Source organism: Arvicola amphibius, chromosome 6 (genome assembly GCF_903992535.2).
Source record: "Arvicola amphibius chromosome 6, mArvAmp1.2, whole genome shotgun sequence".
NCBI lineage: Eukaryota > Metazoa > Chordata > Mammalia > Rodentia > Cricetidae > Arvicola > Arvicola amphibius.
In genome coordinates, this window is record NC_052052.2 from 86,085,806 (window position 1) to 86,102,818 (window position 17,013).

Below are 17,013 nucleotides of genomic sequence, written 5' to 3' on the forward strand. Positions count from 1 at the left end.
CCATCAAAATGGACTACAGCCCTAAAGCGTGACAGAGGGGACTCAAGAGCAGTCTTGGTACCTCCATGGATGTGGGGCAGCCTCACAAAGCCAGCAACAATGGAGCTCATAAGAGCAGGAGTCATAACACCATAGCCCCAACTCCATACCACACCTGTCCAGGAAGCTCTGTTTCTGGTACATTGTCCAAGATGGACAGGCAGTCCTAGGAATGAGATGCTATCATCACCCATTTTACAGGTGAGAAATGCAAGCACAGTGTGTATAAGTAACTTGCCTGATATCACTTGCTTTGTGAGTCTGCTCATCATTTTCATGTGATCCCACATCAAATCCTGAGCCTTTCACAAATTATTGCAAAGAATATTGTTTGTTTCCTATAAGATGCTTTTGCTGGGTCACCAGGATGTAAAGTAAAAATGTTGGCTTCAAAGCCTGATGACCTGAATTTAGTCTCCAGTATACACATGGTAGAAGGCAAGAATTGTCTGCTACAAGTACCACTCGGACCTCCACATGTTTGCATGTAAACATGCACACTTGTAATAACATTAAATAAATGTCTTATCTCTTCAAGACCATATTGTTAGGTTAAAGCAACTTACTTCCTACACTTCTTTTTTTCTGTAGAAATTCTCTGTATTCTAAATTTAGATGGTTATAGTGAAGTGAGTTCTGTATGCCACTGTATTCAGTAGGTATTGCTTTGATTCAAATTCACATTTAATTTATTTGTAAAATAAAAATTGTACACATAGGGTACAATGTGATAATTGCACATTTATAATGGAGTCAGTGTCTATTTTAGTTAAAATTCATTTTTATTTTTTAACTGGCACACAAAAACATAGCAATTGTATATTTTTAGGGTGTACCACACACACTGGTTGTGTTATTTACAAGTTGAATAGGAAGGGACACAGTCAAATACGGCTGAAGCATCTGCAACCAACTGCTAGGTGCAGTCCGTTCAAGACATCTGCCATAGGAGTGCAGAGTGTGTTGCAGGAAGACCACTTGTTTGTTTCCTGGCTGCCTGGCAGCTCATGCCCGAAACAATCACACAGAAACTATATTATTTAAAACACTGCTTGGCCCATTAGCTCTAGCTTCTTATTGACTTACATATTAATTTAACCATCTTCATTAATCTGTATATTGCCACGTGGCAGTGGCTTACTGGGTAAAGTTCCCAATATCTGTCTCTGGTGGGGCTACATGGCTTCTCTATGATTCTGCCTTCCTTCTCCCAGAATTTAGTTTAGCTTTTCTAAACTAACTCTGTTCTACCCTATCAGGCCAAGTCAGTTTCTTTATTAACCAATTGTATTCATAGCATACATAGGGGAATCCCATATCACCTCCCCTTTTCTGTTTAAATAAGAAAGGTTTTAATTTGAATATAGAAAAATTACACACAACAAAACTGGTAAAAAGCAAGAATTACAGTTACAACATTTATACCTAATTTATCATATCTTTTATCATAACTAAGGAAAACTAACAACCAATTCTTCAACTTCATCAAAGACTCCAGTTGGATATAATATTGCCTAAGTAAACAATAAGTTCATTGTGAGCAATTTCCAAAACTCTAGAATTGATAGAGACATCTTGCTGCCTGGACAGTCACCCAAAGTTCTTCTATACCATTGGGGCATCCATCTTCAGTCTACAGGCCCATAGTATCCAGCAGACTTTTCTACAAAGCAGGAAATTTCAAAGACAGTTTCACCTATTTCTCTGTCCTGCAGAATGTCTATCAGACTCTTTCATGAAACAAGAACCCTGAGGATCTTCTCAACTTTAGTCAAGTTCAGCAATCATTTCTTTGTGGGTCCTGCATGTCCAGTTGACCAAGCAGTCCAGGCAAGAGCAGTTTTTGCCCAAATGGCAAAAGAACTCCATAAGGAACCTCTTCAATACCCATCTTCCTCTTGAAGTAGCTTGGTGTTGCCAGGAACTGATGTGTCTCACTGTCATGAAAAGTTTTAAGTTCTTAAAACATTTTAACATCCTGAAGATACCTAAAAGATTTGAAGAATATCTATCCATCTGAAATATATCTCTGTACATCTAGAAAATCTAACTAACATGACTACAAGCTTGACTATTATAGATGACTCTCTTTTTACCTATATTTCTTAATTATACATTACATTTTAAAATGAGCTGGGCAAACACAATACCTTAATCAAATTGACCTTAAATTTGTATCAATAAACAAAGATCCATATAAATGCAAATCTCTATAGCATATTCCCCTTTAAATATAAACAAACATTAATAAACAATATTGGAGAACATGGGCATAGTTCTCTCTAAACTTCTTCCTGCTTCCTGTTAGGCAAAGTATTTTTTTTGGGGGGGGGGTGTTTGTGGTAACCTGTCAGGGGCTCTTGGCCCATCAAACCATAATAGTCTGGAATGATTCCACAGGTTCTCATCTTCTGTGGAAACAAAAGAAGAACCTCTTTTCTAAAACAACATATCCTTAAACTCAAATTCTGAAATCAAGATACCTTTAAAGTATATATGTTGGTTTTAGTTTAACAGTCTGTACAATGAAATGTCTCTCTCTACTTAGCTCCTTCACAGTCAAAAAATTTAAAGAAAATACAATTATATACATAATCCAGACTCTGTGCATGTATCGTCTTTATGTGGCTTGTTTTTACTCTATTACTTTTTAATATTTATTTTATTGTCTTTACTCCTTTAATCTATGACTGTGTGTATTCTGTCCCTTTAAAGACTTTACCTTCTTTAAAAAACCATTTACTCATTTTATAACTCTTTACACTCCTTATTTTCTCTCTCCCAAACCTATGTACATTTTTTAAACACACTGTGTCTCATTTAGAGGTCTTTTCCATCTGGATTTGTCTTTATTACATATCTGTAATTATTTTCTGACCAGAAGTGCTTCTAAAAATACTAAGCCCTTCTTATAAATTTAAGCGGTACAATTACTAGGGGAAATACAGCACTGTCTGCTCGCCCTGCCCAGTCCAGCATAGCAGAGCTGTTTGCTGCCTCTGAGAGCCATGCACACAGCCCTATTTTTAGGCACACGGCCAGTCTATGTTGCCATTAAGCAAGTTGTAGCACGTTGTTCCCAAACCCCATTTAAATGCTCAGCCTCCTGAAAGAATCAGAGTTTGTGCTGGCAGCATGACTCAGGAAGCCACAATTTCAAAGCAGTGCAGCTTTTTTTCTGCTACCACTGAATCAAGAAAACCTTTCTTAAAGTAGCTGAGACATTAAGCTGTGTTTAACTCTGTTTTCTTTCTTTTCTTTTCTTTTCTTTCCTTTTTGTGTGTGTACCTAGAATTTCTTCCCAAAGTCACTCAGGTTTAAAGTGGATTTTAGTTGTCCATGTGGGCACCAATTCATTGTAAGGAGGTTGCTTGTTTGTTTTCCAGTTGCTCGGCAATTCATACCTGAAATAATCACACAGAAACTATATTATTTAAAACACTGCTTGGCCCATTAGCTCTGTCTTCTTATTTGCTAACTCTTACATATTAATTTAACCTATCTCCATTAATCTGTGTATCACCACATGGCAGTGGCTTACTGGGTAAAGTTCCCAGCATCTGTCTCCAGTGGGCCTACATGCTTTTTTCTGACTCTGCCTTCCTTCTCCCATCATTCAGTTTAGTTTTTCCCACCTATCTCTGTTCTACCCTATCAGGCCAAGCCAGTTTCTTTATTAACCAATGGTATTCATAGCATCCAGAGGGGAATCCCATAACAGGAGTGGCTCTCATCTGCATGAAGATGCTCATCCTTTTTTTCTAGGGGCTTTTGTTTCTGCCTGGCTTGGGACTTGCAGTCCTGGGCAAAATTTAGAATGGATCCCTCTAGCAAGGCAGACTCAAGGTAGGAAGGATTTTTCAGTGTTCTTTTGGCCAAAATAGGTTATAGAAGACCACTTAATAGAGGCTGTCTGACCTCTAGCCACCACTATCACACAAAGACAAGGCAGTGGCCTCACCTTTATGCATGACTTCTTTTCACATCCATCCTTCAGAGTTACCAGAAACAATTCTGGGGAGGGTATTTACACAACACAGTGTGAGCATGAAGGTCAGAAGACAACCTCAGGAATCAGTCCTCATCTTCTGCTTTGAAACAGGGTTTCTGTGTTGTTTGACTGGCTCTCAAGATCCTGGGAATTCTTCTGTCTCCATGCCTCCCTTCTAGCCAAAGGTGTGCTAGGATTACAGATGTGTGCTATTGCACCCATATTTACCTGGGAATCCTAATTCCAATCTTCATATTTGCATGGCAAATGGTTTTCTGTATGGTCCTCCATTTTTCATTTCATGTGTACCTTCATTCCTGTTCAGACTTTACATACTGTTTCCAATTTAAAAACTGAAAAGACGAGACCCTAAAAGTCAAAATGCAGGAAAAAATGGTAGGGTAAATTCAGTTTTAAGATTCAAGTATATCCAGAATGTTCACATGCATTTGGAATGTAGAAAGATTGGTGATAGAGTCCATCTTGTGTCAAAAATGTATTTTTTCTTTTGTAATAAATATAGCAGTTGAACTGTAAATATGGCACAACTGTCATTTGCTATTTTTCTGAAAGAGTCAAGATGACTGTGAATGCTGTCTTTTTATTGTGTTGTTTCTGGTGTTAATACAATCAGACAGGTTTAACCCCATGATCCTGCAGTCTGAAGTATCATTTCTGGAGATGGTGATGCAAGGAATTTGAACACCCTGGCAGCAGGCTGAGCCAACTCAAGATACACTGCAGTTCATATATCAGAGGAAAAATACTTTTTGATAGCTTTTCAGAGATACTGAAGAATTTGAAAACTCACTGAGGGAGCCAGACATTACAGCCCATTTCCAGATCATTACAAGTGGATATTTTTCCATTTAAAAGGTTTTTATTTTGCTAAAGAAAGCCATATTAGAAGTTTGTAGCCTAATACTATTCAGCTGTGTATTTAGTAAATGACATTACCCTTCTAGAACTGCAAGGAACAGCAGTAAGCTTGCTCCTGCAGGGAACAGCCCTTGTGCTATGGAAGAGCACAGGGGATGAGGAGCAATGTTAATAGGAGGGAATAAAATTAAGAGCACACCAGTTTCAGAACCAGTTGCCCAATTTGAATGTAGAGTGGGTGCTTTTATAGACAATGAGTGCTCCTGTAGCATGCAAGCACACAGAAGCAGAGCTAGAAAGTCATTTTCTGAGACATGACTGGAAACCTAGCTTTCATACATGAAGCATTTTGGGTAGCATCTCCAATATTCCCCTTGAGAAAATGAAGTAACAAAACCCATCAGACACCCGAGGTCAGCAGCTCTTTAATGTGGCTCCAGGGCTCTTTGTCCTGGCATGCTGTAGTGTTCTGGCACAAAAAAAGCAAGAACAACGCCATCTTTGTCTTTGAAGATGATAGATTCCACACACTTAGTTCATTAATCTGAGTTGATGGGCTTTGCCTGGAGTTAAATATGCTCTCTTTACACAGTGGTTTTCATTTTAATCTCTAAACAGTACTGATTTTCTCAGTGACTACATTAAATGCTGCTTATAGATGGAAAATAATAAAGTGAGATAGGAAGTTAGCATTTTAAAAATAAGGACCCTTATAGTAATATATGTATTCAAATCTCTTTTGATGTTTTACAAATATTGTCATGTGGTCTTTATAACCACCCTATGAATCTGTGATCCATTTTCTAAATGAAAATGTAGAGACACAGAAAGTTACACAGCTGGTGAGTCCTCAGATAGCTGTGCTATAAGGTGAGTCTAGGCCCTGCCCCTATGTTACCTAGTGTCTCTGTGACCTCCTCTAGACCACCCTCATAGCTAATACAAGAAGCCAAGCAAAGTGAGTATCCACCATCTCAGACCTTCTGGCTGATCACCCACCAGCTCCTCCCTCCCACAGACTGTATGCTAATCTTCAAAGCAAAGTTTCAGACTGGAAGCTTTTAACTTAGCAAGGGTGGAGCAACCTTGGAAGAGACAACTGTGCATCAAGAACACTCAAAATGGTTAGTGGAAGACTGAGAGTGAACAGAAACTGTATAAATTGGGTGACACTTTGCGTGTTTTAGGAGGTTACTTTGAAGTCACAAATCCTGTTCCCTGCACTTTTAATGCACCAGTCCAGATAGGTAGAGCAGAATGGCCATGCATCCTAGAAGAAAAAAGAGAACCAGGAATAATAGAGTGAGAGTAGCTGTGCATCCTACCAGCACAGTAGCACAGGGGACTGAACAAAGATCTGCCAGCAAAATCCCATGTACTCTGCTGGAATGAAAATCTATGATGGCTAGAGTTCCCCAGTAAGGGGCTGAGAAGCACATTTGTAGGGCTACCACAGCACTGGTGCTCCTGCAAGAAAAAGGATGCTGTGCATTGCTGTTAATGACAATACTATGATCCCTGGAAGTTTTGACAAGTGTCCCCATCCAGATAAAGATCTCTTCACCATTGGCCCTGCATAGAGGAGTGCAGCTTCTAATTTTTATATTCTGATGTGACCCAAAGGGGATGATGCATTGACAGAAAGGCTGCTGAGGAGGGGATACTACAGATCCAGGACATCTGGGCATCATTAGCCTTAGCTGGAGCCAGCCCACATGAGAGGTAGCAGGAAGGAAAAGAATGTTGGGCCAGATGTGGAAGCCATGCTAAGGGAAACACTGGCTCAATTTTTGGAAAGATTTTTCCTCAAACTCTTAAATGATTTTGGAAGCCACCTAATAATGGCCCTGAGATGAATAATTTAGCTAGAATATTGCAAGGCGGGGTGGGGGTGGGGTGGAGAATCCATCCATAAAGATGAGATTGGTTTCATTTTCTAATTCTCACTAATTAGTTTTCCAGTGGGCCCCACCCCACTGCTGGCTCACAAAACCCAGACACCTCATGACTCTTCCAGAGGCAGCAGACTTGCTAGTGACCCAGTGTCACTCCTCCTTTTGGGGGAAAAACCCAAGTTTTAGGGGAAGGCTCTCTCAAAACTGTTAGAAGTAGCTTAGTCCTGAGGGATGAGTCTTAGACTGGTAGGTGTTTTCATACTTTCGCTTTGTTTTTGGTCAGATATCATTTCAAATAATTTCCTTTGACTCTGCAAGAACTCCAGCTGTCCCGAAGAGAGGATAACCACAATTTCTTCTGCAAGTGCCAGGACAATGGCTCTCCTGCGATGATTTAGCAGGGATTCTGTCTAGCTTAGAGGAAAGTGATCACAAGGCTAGCATAGTTCCTAAAATATTGTCCAATTAAAGCCTGGGGAAGCTGTGGGAGCTTGTTTAGATTTCCTTTTCTGAGACTTGGACAGGTGGTGCCTTGATGACATAGGGACAGAAAGAAAGTTTTTGCTGTTCTCGTGTCCTTAGCCTACAGGCCTAGCAAAAAGTACAGAAAAAGACTTGAATAGTGTGTGTGTGTGTGTGTGTGTGTGTGTGTGTGTGTGTGTGTGTTCACTCATGTTTGGTATATTTAGGTTTCAATAGTGCTGCAGATAGAAGCCAAGTCCTCATGCATGGCAGGTGAACTTGTGTTTAAATGATTTAAATCATTCTGGCTAGCGATGCATTAGGCTCACCAGAGTCTCTAAAGGTCATTTGATCCAAAGCGATACTGGCATAATGGAATTCTGTAGCTGTAAACATGACCTTCAGTGTTAGCTGACTCAGAGATGAGTCTCGTAGTCCCCACTTCCTGAGTCCCTTGCAAGTTGTTGGATCTTTTAAGCCCTAGTGTTATTTGTGAACAAGATTATTGTTACCAGAGAACATTTGGAGGGTTCCTGGAATAATGGTTGACATAAGCACAACAGTCAATAAACACTAGCTCGTATTCTTATCACATCTCCAACACTTGGGTTCTCTTTCTTCATATTCAAGTTTTCATCGAGTGGAGGAAGCTTTTGAGCTCGTCTCCCATGTTTTGAACGTTAGGGAAATTCTAACAGTAAACTCTTCCTTAAATAGAAAAGGATAAGACAAAGCAGAAGAGGTCTCAAAGACAGGTGCTGATGAGGCAGGAGGGATGGCCCAGTGGTTAAGAGCACTGACTGATCTCACAGAGGACCTAGTTTTAATTTCCAGCACCTACATGGTGGCACACAACTGCCTAGAACTCCAGCTCCAGAGGACCTGAAACCTTCTTCTGGTCTCTTCAGGTGCCAGGCAAACGCATGATACACAGGTGTGAATGCAAGAAAAACACAAACACACACAAAATAAATTACTTTAAAAAATACATGTCCAGAATATCCTGTTTAAAACAGATAAGCAGTAATCCCTTAGAAGGCCATCTGCCCTGCCCTAGTTTGGTTTCTGTTGCTGTGGTAAACATCATGACCAAAAGCAGTCTGGGAAGGAAAGGATTTATTTTATCTTACAGATCAATATATAGTCTATCACCAAGGGAAGACAAAGTAGGAAATGAAGGCTTTCTAGAGGCAGGAACTGAAGCAGACACCATGAAGGAGTACTGGTTCCTACCTTGCTGTCCAAGCTGCTCAACTTGTTTTCTCATACATCCCAGGATCACCTAACTAAGGGTGGCACCACTCACAGTGGACTGGGCACTCCCACATCAATCATTAGCCAAGAAAATGCCCATTGGGTATGCACTCCCACAAGGCAATCTGATACAGGCAATTCCTCAGCTGAGGGTCCCTCTTCCCAGATGACTCTAGTTTGTGTCAAGCTGACAAAACTAACCAGTGCACAAATGTTACTATTCGGCCTAAATATCCTATCTTAATTCTGTTTCACACCCTTTCCCAGGTTTTCCATGGTGACTATTACTTTCTTTTTTAAGAATAGGTGAATACTAAATTAATTTAATTTTGTCTACAAAAAAATAGAATAAAAATCACCACTTGATTTGATCGATTAGCAGTGAGAGCAAAAGCAAAAGCATTAATGTGCAATTTATGTATACTAAATGCTTTTCTTTCTCTAAAAATTATTCAGAATGAAACCTAATCATTGGGAGACTAAATCTGGAAAGATCTCAAATTGCGATAAGGGAAAGTCACAATTAGAGGGGTATGCATTCTACACCAGTGCTTGATGGAGGACTCTCATTGGTTAATAAAGAAACTGCCTTGGCTTTTGATAGGGCAGGATTTAGATAGGTGGAGTAGACAGAACAGAATGCTGGGAATAAGGGAAGTTAGTCTGACGCCATGCCTCTCCTCTCTGAGACAGACGCCATAGAGCCAGCCGCCAGGTCATACATGCTGAATCTTTCCCTGTAAGCCACCACCTTGTGGTGCTACACACATTAAGTGCTCATGCACGCTAATTGTATAGTCTTATGATCCAGAACCTTTTAGTTTTAGGGATCAATAAATATTATGGCATACTCTATTCCCTATTTCTTGTTAGGTAAAAATAAGAATAGCTATTTTTTTAAAATTACATGTATTTATTCATGTGTATTCAGGTGGGGGTGGGGAGCATCAGTGCCACAGTACAATGTTGTAAAGGTTGGAGGAAAACCCCCCGGGAGTCTCTTCTCCTTCGCCCTATGAGTTCTGGGTTCTACGTCAGGCTGTTAAACTTGATGGTAAGCAACTTTACCACCTGAGTCGTGTTGCTGGCCCAAAGCCACCATGGAAGCCATCTGTGTGTGTGTGGGTTGGCCCAGCCAGGTATCCTAATGTGGGGAAATAGACATCCTAAGCATTACAAAGGGATGAGACTAATGGGTGCTGCTGCTTTTTTTATAATGTCCTGTTGTATTGAGCAGTAGGTGTTGCATGTCCTCAAGGAAGTTTTCTCTCCATCCTGCTTGTTGGATCTTGTTCTTTTCACCCACAGCCCCAACTCTGTGGAAACCAGAAGCTGGTCTGGTGTCCCGTGTCTCTGAGATGCACACACTTAACTAAACCTTGGCTATTCTCAGCAACTCTCATGAGAGATGGCTGCCAAACTCACTGCTTGTGGAAGCCTGGTATTCAGACATTGGGGATTTTTGGCTTGCTTTAGACACTTGACATACACCCCAAGGTTTTAGTTTTTCTTCAAGGACATGAAGCCGGTGTGATAGGTGAGGTAGATGCTGTCTTCCATTATCTTAGAATATAAACCATGGCTTCCTCTCTCCACTTACCTAGTCCAAGTGGCCTGCTTTGCTGTCCTCTGGGCAGAATAATTTTCATGTTTCTCTTTCATTCTCCCTGCTTCCTATATTGCCCAGGAATGTCTTTCACTCCTTCCATTTTAATTTAAAGAAATGTCTGTTATGTGACTTTCATATTGCTTAATTTGAAAAACAGTCATAAGCTTAATCTTCCTTCTTTTATTTACGTGGCAGGGATACAAGTACTCTTGCGTGAAACACTGAACAAAATAGTTCCAATTTGAGGATTTATTCATTAAACTTGAAAAATATATCACAGAGGAGAAATATTTGGCCATACTTTTCTCACTTTCTAGGCATGCAGATGTTAGAAATTAGTATGCTTCTAGTGGCTTTCATGAAAGCTGAAAGGGTCCTTGACTACTGTGCCCTGCGCTTAGACAACCTGAATTTCCATGCAACTGGGTTTTTCATGTAATTGTTTCTTTGCTTAATTTTCTAAGGAAACACTCGTCCAAACAGGATAGCCCTATCTTGAGTTTCAACATGCTTTGAGTTTTATAGCATTTAAGATTTTCCTAACTGCCCACCTCTTTTTTCCTTTCCTTTCTTTTTTGGTTTAAAACAGGCTCTTTTGGCTGATTCAATAAGCAGTTCCTGCCAACCAGTTGCTTTTATGGTAATTGACAGCGTAGCTGATTTTTAGAGTCTTGGAATCTAAAGGGGCATTTTAGCTTAGATTTTGGGGAGGCTAAGCCAAGCTACTTGCAGAGGAAGGAACCGCTGGGCAAATGTTGACGATCAGAGCCTGATCTGTGTGGACACTCATACACTGCGCCCAGGAGCCTGCAGCATATCTGTAGCCTGGGCCTCTGCTTCTTCTGACTCTCAGCACTATGCATTCTACACCTTTACTTCTCCTGCCTGGAACCCCTGCACTCCTACCAGAAGAGAGTCTGAAAGATCAACTGTCATGTGTGAGCAAAAGTGACCTGAGCATCATGACTGCTGGTGATGGGAGACAACATCCCCAAGGTTCCTGAAGTACTGAGTATGAACTGAAAGGACAACTAGTTCAAATGAAAAGGAGAAAGCAAGTATTTGCTTTGAAGGAAAAAAAATGCAGGAAAGAAGTCATAGCATTTTGTAGTACCATCCAGTGTTAGCTGGGGATTATAAGCTTGCTGAGTTGTCCTCAAATGGTATCAGTCTCTAAAATAGCTGAGATGTCCCCAAATCCCATCTCAGCACAATAAATAGAAGTCCCCAAACTAGCAGATCTTTAGAGTTCTTGCTTTCCAGAAAATACACAAATGTTTCCAAGAAGAAGGAGGTTGTTTGTGAATTTTCTTCTGTTGTTCATCTGCAAAGTCGACTCCTCAGGGGTGGGTCTGGATCAAAATAGCCTTTTCACACTAGGAAGCCCCAGGAATATCCACACAAAATCATCTATGCTTTAAACTTAAGCTTCCAAGTGTTGACAGTCAGCTTTTGCATCTGGTTTGAAATCCTCAAGAGTGCACTTTAGGACACTTGATAGAAATGCAAACTGTCTCCCAGCTGTACCATCTTATACAGCTCTGTCTCTGTCTTCAGACTGAGTCCTACCTCAGGACACCGAGTATACCCATGTGCCTTAAATAAAGTATAACGTTCACTCTTGAGACTCATGCACAGAATAGCATTGTAAGGTCTGAAAAAAAACAGGGGCTAGTGAAATGGCTTATTGGATAAAAGCACTTGTCATGCAAACCAAAGCACATAAGTTCAAATCTTCAGGACTCATGTAAAAGCTAGGCTCTTAGTAGGAGCATCTGTAAAACCAGTGCTTCCACGGGGAGATAGGAGATAGAGACAGAAGAAACCTTGGAAACTGGAGGAACCAGCTAGTCAGCTATACAGGACAGTGAACAAGCGACTCTGCTTTGAACAAGGCAGAACCAGCAACTGAAGTTGCCCTGTGATTGCTCCCTGTGCTCTATGCACCATAAACACACACATTCACACCTACAAATGTGCACATGTGTACAGACTTACTGTACACACATGTATACACACACGAGGGGGGGAGAAACTAAAAACTAATTAGAATGCCCAAACAAAGATTTGAGTGTGAGTTTTACACATAAGAGATATTTTTAGAGGCACCAAAGTGTAAAACACATTCATTTCCAAGTAAGTAGAATTTCATAATTTCACAGTCTGCTGCTGGAATCTCCTTTCTCCATGGCTTGACTAAGGAGCAGCCACAGTGGGTGCCACTTAGGGACTACAGAACGTTAAGCTTCCTCCTCATCTGGAGGAACTTCGTCCCTCTACATGCAGGCGATGCCACTACATGTCTGTCAGCTGCAAGCTTTCTGCTGTTCCGCAGTCACCGCCCTCCACTGCTCCACTCCCTTCACCCATGGGAAGTGGTTCAGCTCTGAACCTGAGCATCAGAATGTGGTCTTTTCTTATTTCTTCGATGTCTGTAAGTTCATGGAACTTACTCTGCTTTTGACAAATCTTTCCATTGACTAAACATCCCATAACCAATTGCTTCATTTTTGGCAACAGTTGTGGGAAAAATTGAGCAAAGACCAAAATATTAATTTTCTCTTTCTCTCTGTCTCTCTCCTCTCCCCTCTCCCAGCCCTCGGCTCTCTCCTCTCTCGCTGTAAAATGCCCAGTGTTGCCAACTTTCCTGCCCAGAGGCCTTGACTTATTCTCTGCTCCGATTCATCTTGAACTTGTCATTAGTGAGTGTAAACAGATACCAGAAGAGCTTTGTTGTCACCAGATAGATATACACCTCAGCACAAAGTCATTAAAGCTGAAGAGTTTAGAATGGAGATCCTGAGACAGCTCAGTGGCTGAAAGCACCTGCCACCTTACCTCACAAGATGGCTTTGATCCTGGGACTCACATGGTGGAAGGAAAGGACAAATTCCTGTCCTCTGATCTCTGTACATATGATGTGGCTCACACATACACAGATCCTCATTAATATATAAATATATAATATATAAATGTGATTTTTTTAAAGAAAAATTAAAGCAACAACCAAAGAGGCTTGACTCATAGAAAGTTTCTATAAATCTGCAGGCTAAAAATTATTGCTGTTTTATTTCATGTACATGAGTGACTTTCTAACCCCAAATTATCCAACATAGCATGGTGAGACTCTTAATTGTCCAGGACAACCCAGCCAGGTCAGAAGACCCCAGACTGACTGTACTCCAGACCCAAACCCCGTGAAATGCTGCTCTTGCTGGCTCTAAGCTGCCAGTCTCACCCCTCAAGCTTGGGTCTCAGCAAAATGCAGAATATTAAGGTTGGGGAAGCTTCAACAGCTTCTAGGAAAGTCCTTATTCTGTAGTTGAAGAAAAGAAACTTGCCTTATGTAGTATGGTAATGTGTGGTAGCTGCTAATAGGCGAAAACTGAACAAACCCATTGAACAGCCCATTACGGTCAGTGCTCCTCCCTGCACAGCCCTTCCCCACAAAAGCTCAACTTCCTACAGCAAATTAATCTTTCTTGCTTTGATAACTACTGGAATCTGTCTTTTAAAAAAAGAAAACTAATTTTCAGCCATCTTTCCGATTAAATTTTATTCTTGGCATTAATGAAGGAATCCTATGATTAAACAGAAGTGGTGGGATGGCTCCGTGATCAAGAACAGTTTTTGCTCTTCCACAGGACCTGCATTTGGTTCCCAGCACCCACCGCTGGTGACTCACAGTTGCCTGTAACTCCAGCTGGGGGTGGGGATCTGCTGCCCTCTTCTGGCCTCCATGGGCAACTGCACATGTCTCTGTCTCTTTCTCTGTCTCTCACACACACACGTGCGAGAGAGCTAAAAATACAATAAATCTTTTTAAAGAAGTCCCAGAGACAAGTAACTGAACTTGTGAATGTGTGCTTCTCTTTGCAGACACTCTGGACAACGGCTCGAATAAAGGTGGCAGGTGAGCTAAAACAAGTTTTCTTTGCCATTGGTGCTTTGCTATGATGCTGTCCCCAGTGCACAGTACAGTGGGTTTGATCCTTTCTCTTCTCTTTCGCACACATGCAGTGCAGCTAACAGAAGGGGCCCGAGCAAGGATGACACGTACTGGAAAGAGATCAATGCAGCTATGGCCCTAACAAACCTCGCCCAGGGAAAAGATGAAGTACAGGGGACCACCAGCTGCATCATCCAGAAGTCTTCCCACATAGCAGAAGTAAAGACAGTCAAGCTGCCTCTGGCACAGCGCTTCTAGTGTGGCCAGGGGCTGCTGCTGAGCATGGCAGTGTTTTTTGTTTTTTTACCCAAAATCCTCATCTTAAGAGCCAAAGCAGGTGTGAAGAGGACTCCCAGCCAAACCTTCTAAGTTCAGCTGTCCTAAATATACCAGTTGCTTCTATAAAAAGACACATAAATTATAAAAAAATCATTTTAATCAAAAATATTAACTTATTTTATGTTACTGAAACTATGCATCTGCGTACCATTACAGTAAGTGCCTTGCTTCCCTGAGATAAGCTCCAACGTGGGCGCAGTGAAGAGCTGGGCCTCAAACAACCGATGTCGACACTCGCTGGACCACCTCGTTCCGAACTGGTGTAGAACCCTTGAAATAAATCCAATCACTCACACACTGAAACTTGGAAATCTGTTCAACCAGGTGAAGTGCTTTTTTGTTTTTCTTTTCTTTTTCTTCTCCCATGAATGCCTATAGGGCTAGAAATTGTTCTTTGTGCTTTCCAGGGTGACAGTGACAATTTTATGTGTGGGTTTTGATAGTGTATCTGATACGTGAGCAGCTTCCAAAATGAAAGGTGCAGCCGGCTCACGTGATGTGGATGGCTCACGTGATGCACACGTTTAAGAAGAGACACTTTCAAACTAGTAATTACAGCATGCTGTAATCAGAAATTATTCTCCTGATCACTGTGGAAAGCATCCCCATGCCCTTTAAAACTAATTTGGATTTTTCTTTTTTGAAGTTTTGCAAAGAGCCTTATTATATAAATCGCTGAATTTTGTTCTTGAGCAAAACTAAACCTATAGTTTAGTTTTAAGACATGATCTTGTTTGCATTGGTCAGTGTCCTTTGCGATGGAAACTGGCTTTCATATGGAGTAACTAAGCTTTTTATTTGGTTTACTTCAAGTCACGATTCTAATGGACAATTTGTATTGCAATGAGAACAAGAAAATGAAGGAAAATATCTGTATGTGGATATACACATATGCAGAAAATTGATTTTTAGAATTTAAAACATATGGGAAACAAAACAGGAACAGTCTCTGGTTTGTGCCAAGTAGGACATTCAAGTAAAATGTAAATGAAATCTTGCATTGAAAGAAAGAACATTTTGTTTCTAACTGACACTACCACTGAGTGGAAACAATCACTATCAAAGAAAAAGAGCATCCTTGCCATTAAACATCCTAACCAGCTTGGGAACACTCGAAACCTACAGAAATGTGGAGACACCGAACAGAGCAAGCAAATGCTCAAGAGCAAAGTGAAAAGACACCTAGTTTGGTGTGGGATTTTTTTCTGGGTATGTAATCTAGTTCTTAGATTTTTTTTTTGACTGGAAAGCACTTTTGCCAGATGTGAATGACATTCAGTAACATGGCATGTGCTGAAATTTTTCTTTATTTTACAAAAAGCTTTTAAAAGTTAAAGGTTGCTCTCTGCTGCTGAGTGGACGTGACTGCCTGGAGGGCCACTGTAAACTTTCCATGGATCGTAGCCTTGTGGGGTGGGTATCTAGTGTAATGAAGATAATTTGATATGAAAATATTTTGTATGTCTATTTTTACTGTTTTCTTAAGCGCAGTCTGCAGTAGCAGGAAGCCCAAGGTGAGGTGTGTACGTGATGACCGTATGAGTGAATGAAGTATTGGCTTCTGCTACTGCGTCCTCAGTACTCTCCGACCCAGGATGCAAAGTGGCATCCACCACAACGCCTCTGCCCAGACATGAATGTGGCAGTGAAAGACAAGGACAAGTACTTCACTCTTTTTCATACTATTATAAGTTATTCTGGTATTAAATATTTGAATAAAAGTGTTTTTGTTTTACCATGTTGCAATTATAAAAATGAATGCTGGTTGTATTTTATTTGAAATTGTCATGTTTTAGTTTTTCCATCTTTTGAGAAAAAAATCAGTGAACTTGTCCTGTATTGTGAACACAAACCAGTGACGGGACGCATGGCTTTCAGTCGCCAAAGCTTGGAGTCCAGCCTGTGCACACTCCTGTGCACTCCAACACACGTCATTAGCATATCGCCTGTGCACACTCCAACACACGTCATTAGCATATCCCCGGCAATGTCTCCAGCTACACTTACTTTTAATTTATTATTTTTCTTTCATTGCTGTTGTCTGAATTGTCTGGAACTCAGAGACCCCTTTACCCCTTCAAAGCACCTTAAACAACACTGAGCCAGCAGCCGAAAGGCTAACACGTAATTTATATTGAAGAGAGAGACTCGCCTTCTTTTTATTTTACAATTGTATTTTAATAAAATTACTAACTCTCAGGAGTTCTTGACAGATTTAAAATAAAAGTTCATTTCTAGACTTCAGTGATCATATGGGTTTTGTTTGCCTTTGAAAGCTGGCCAGTGGAAGGAAGCAGTAGACAGGAGCGGCTCGCATTTGGGTCATGAAATGGGGAGTGCTATAGTTGGATCAAGTTTGAATTCTATCACTTTAGGCCACCAACCCACCTGTTAAGATCTAAGGACAAGAGCAAAACACAGATTGTTCAAATACTGAGTTGCACTGAATTCTTTCTTTCCATAGATAATACAATAGCATTCTTTGTCTGTATTTGTTCATTTTGGATTTTAATTACCTCATAAAATGTTCTTATTAACATATAACATAATGGGCTTCATCATGGCATTTTCATACTTATATGTTTTTATACTGGGT

General features: G+C 40.7%; 1 protein-coding gene across 1 annotated transcript in view; it reads left to right on the forward strand.

Moving 5' to 3' along the window:
- Mkx (mohawk homeobox) overlaps positions 1-14,336 on the forward strand; it is a 70,592-nt gene extending 56,256 nt beyond the window's left edge. Inside the window, exons 5-6 of the mRNA XM_038335415.1 lie at positions 14,009-14,042; positions 14,150-14,336. Of these exons, the coding sequence (XP_038191343.1) occupies positions 14,009-14,042; positions 14,150-14,336 (221 nt within the window). The remainder of the gene's footprint in view (positions 1-14,008; positions 14,043-14,149) is intronic.
- The last annotated feature ends 2,677 nt before the right edge of the window (positions 14,337-17,013 follow it).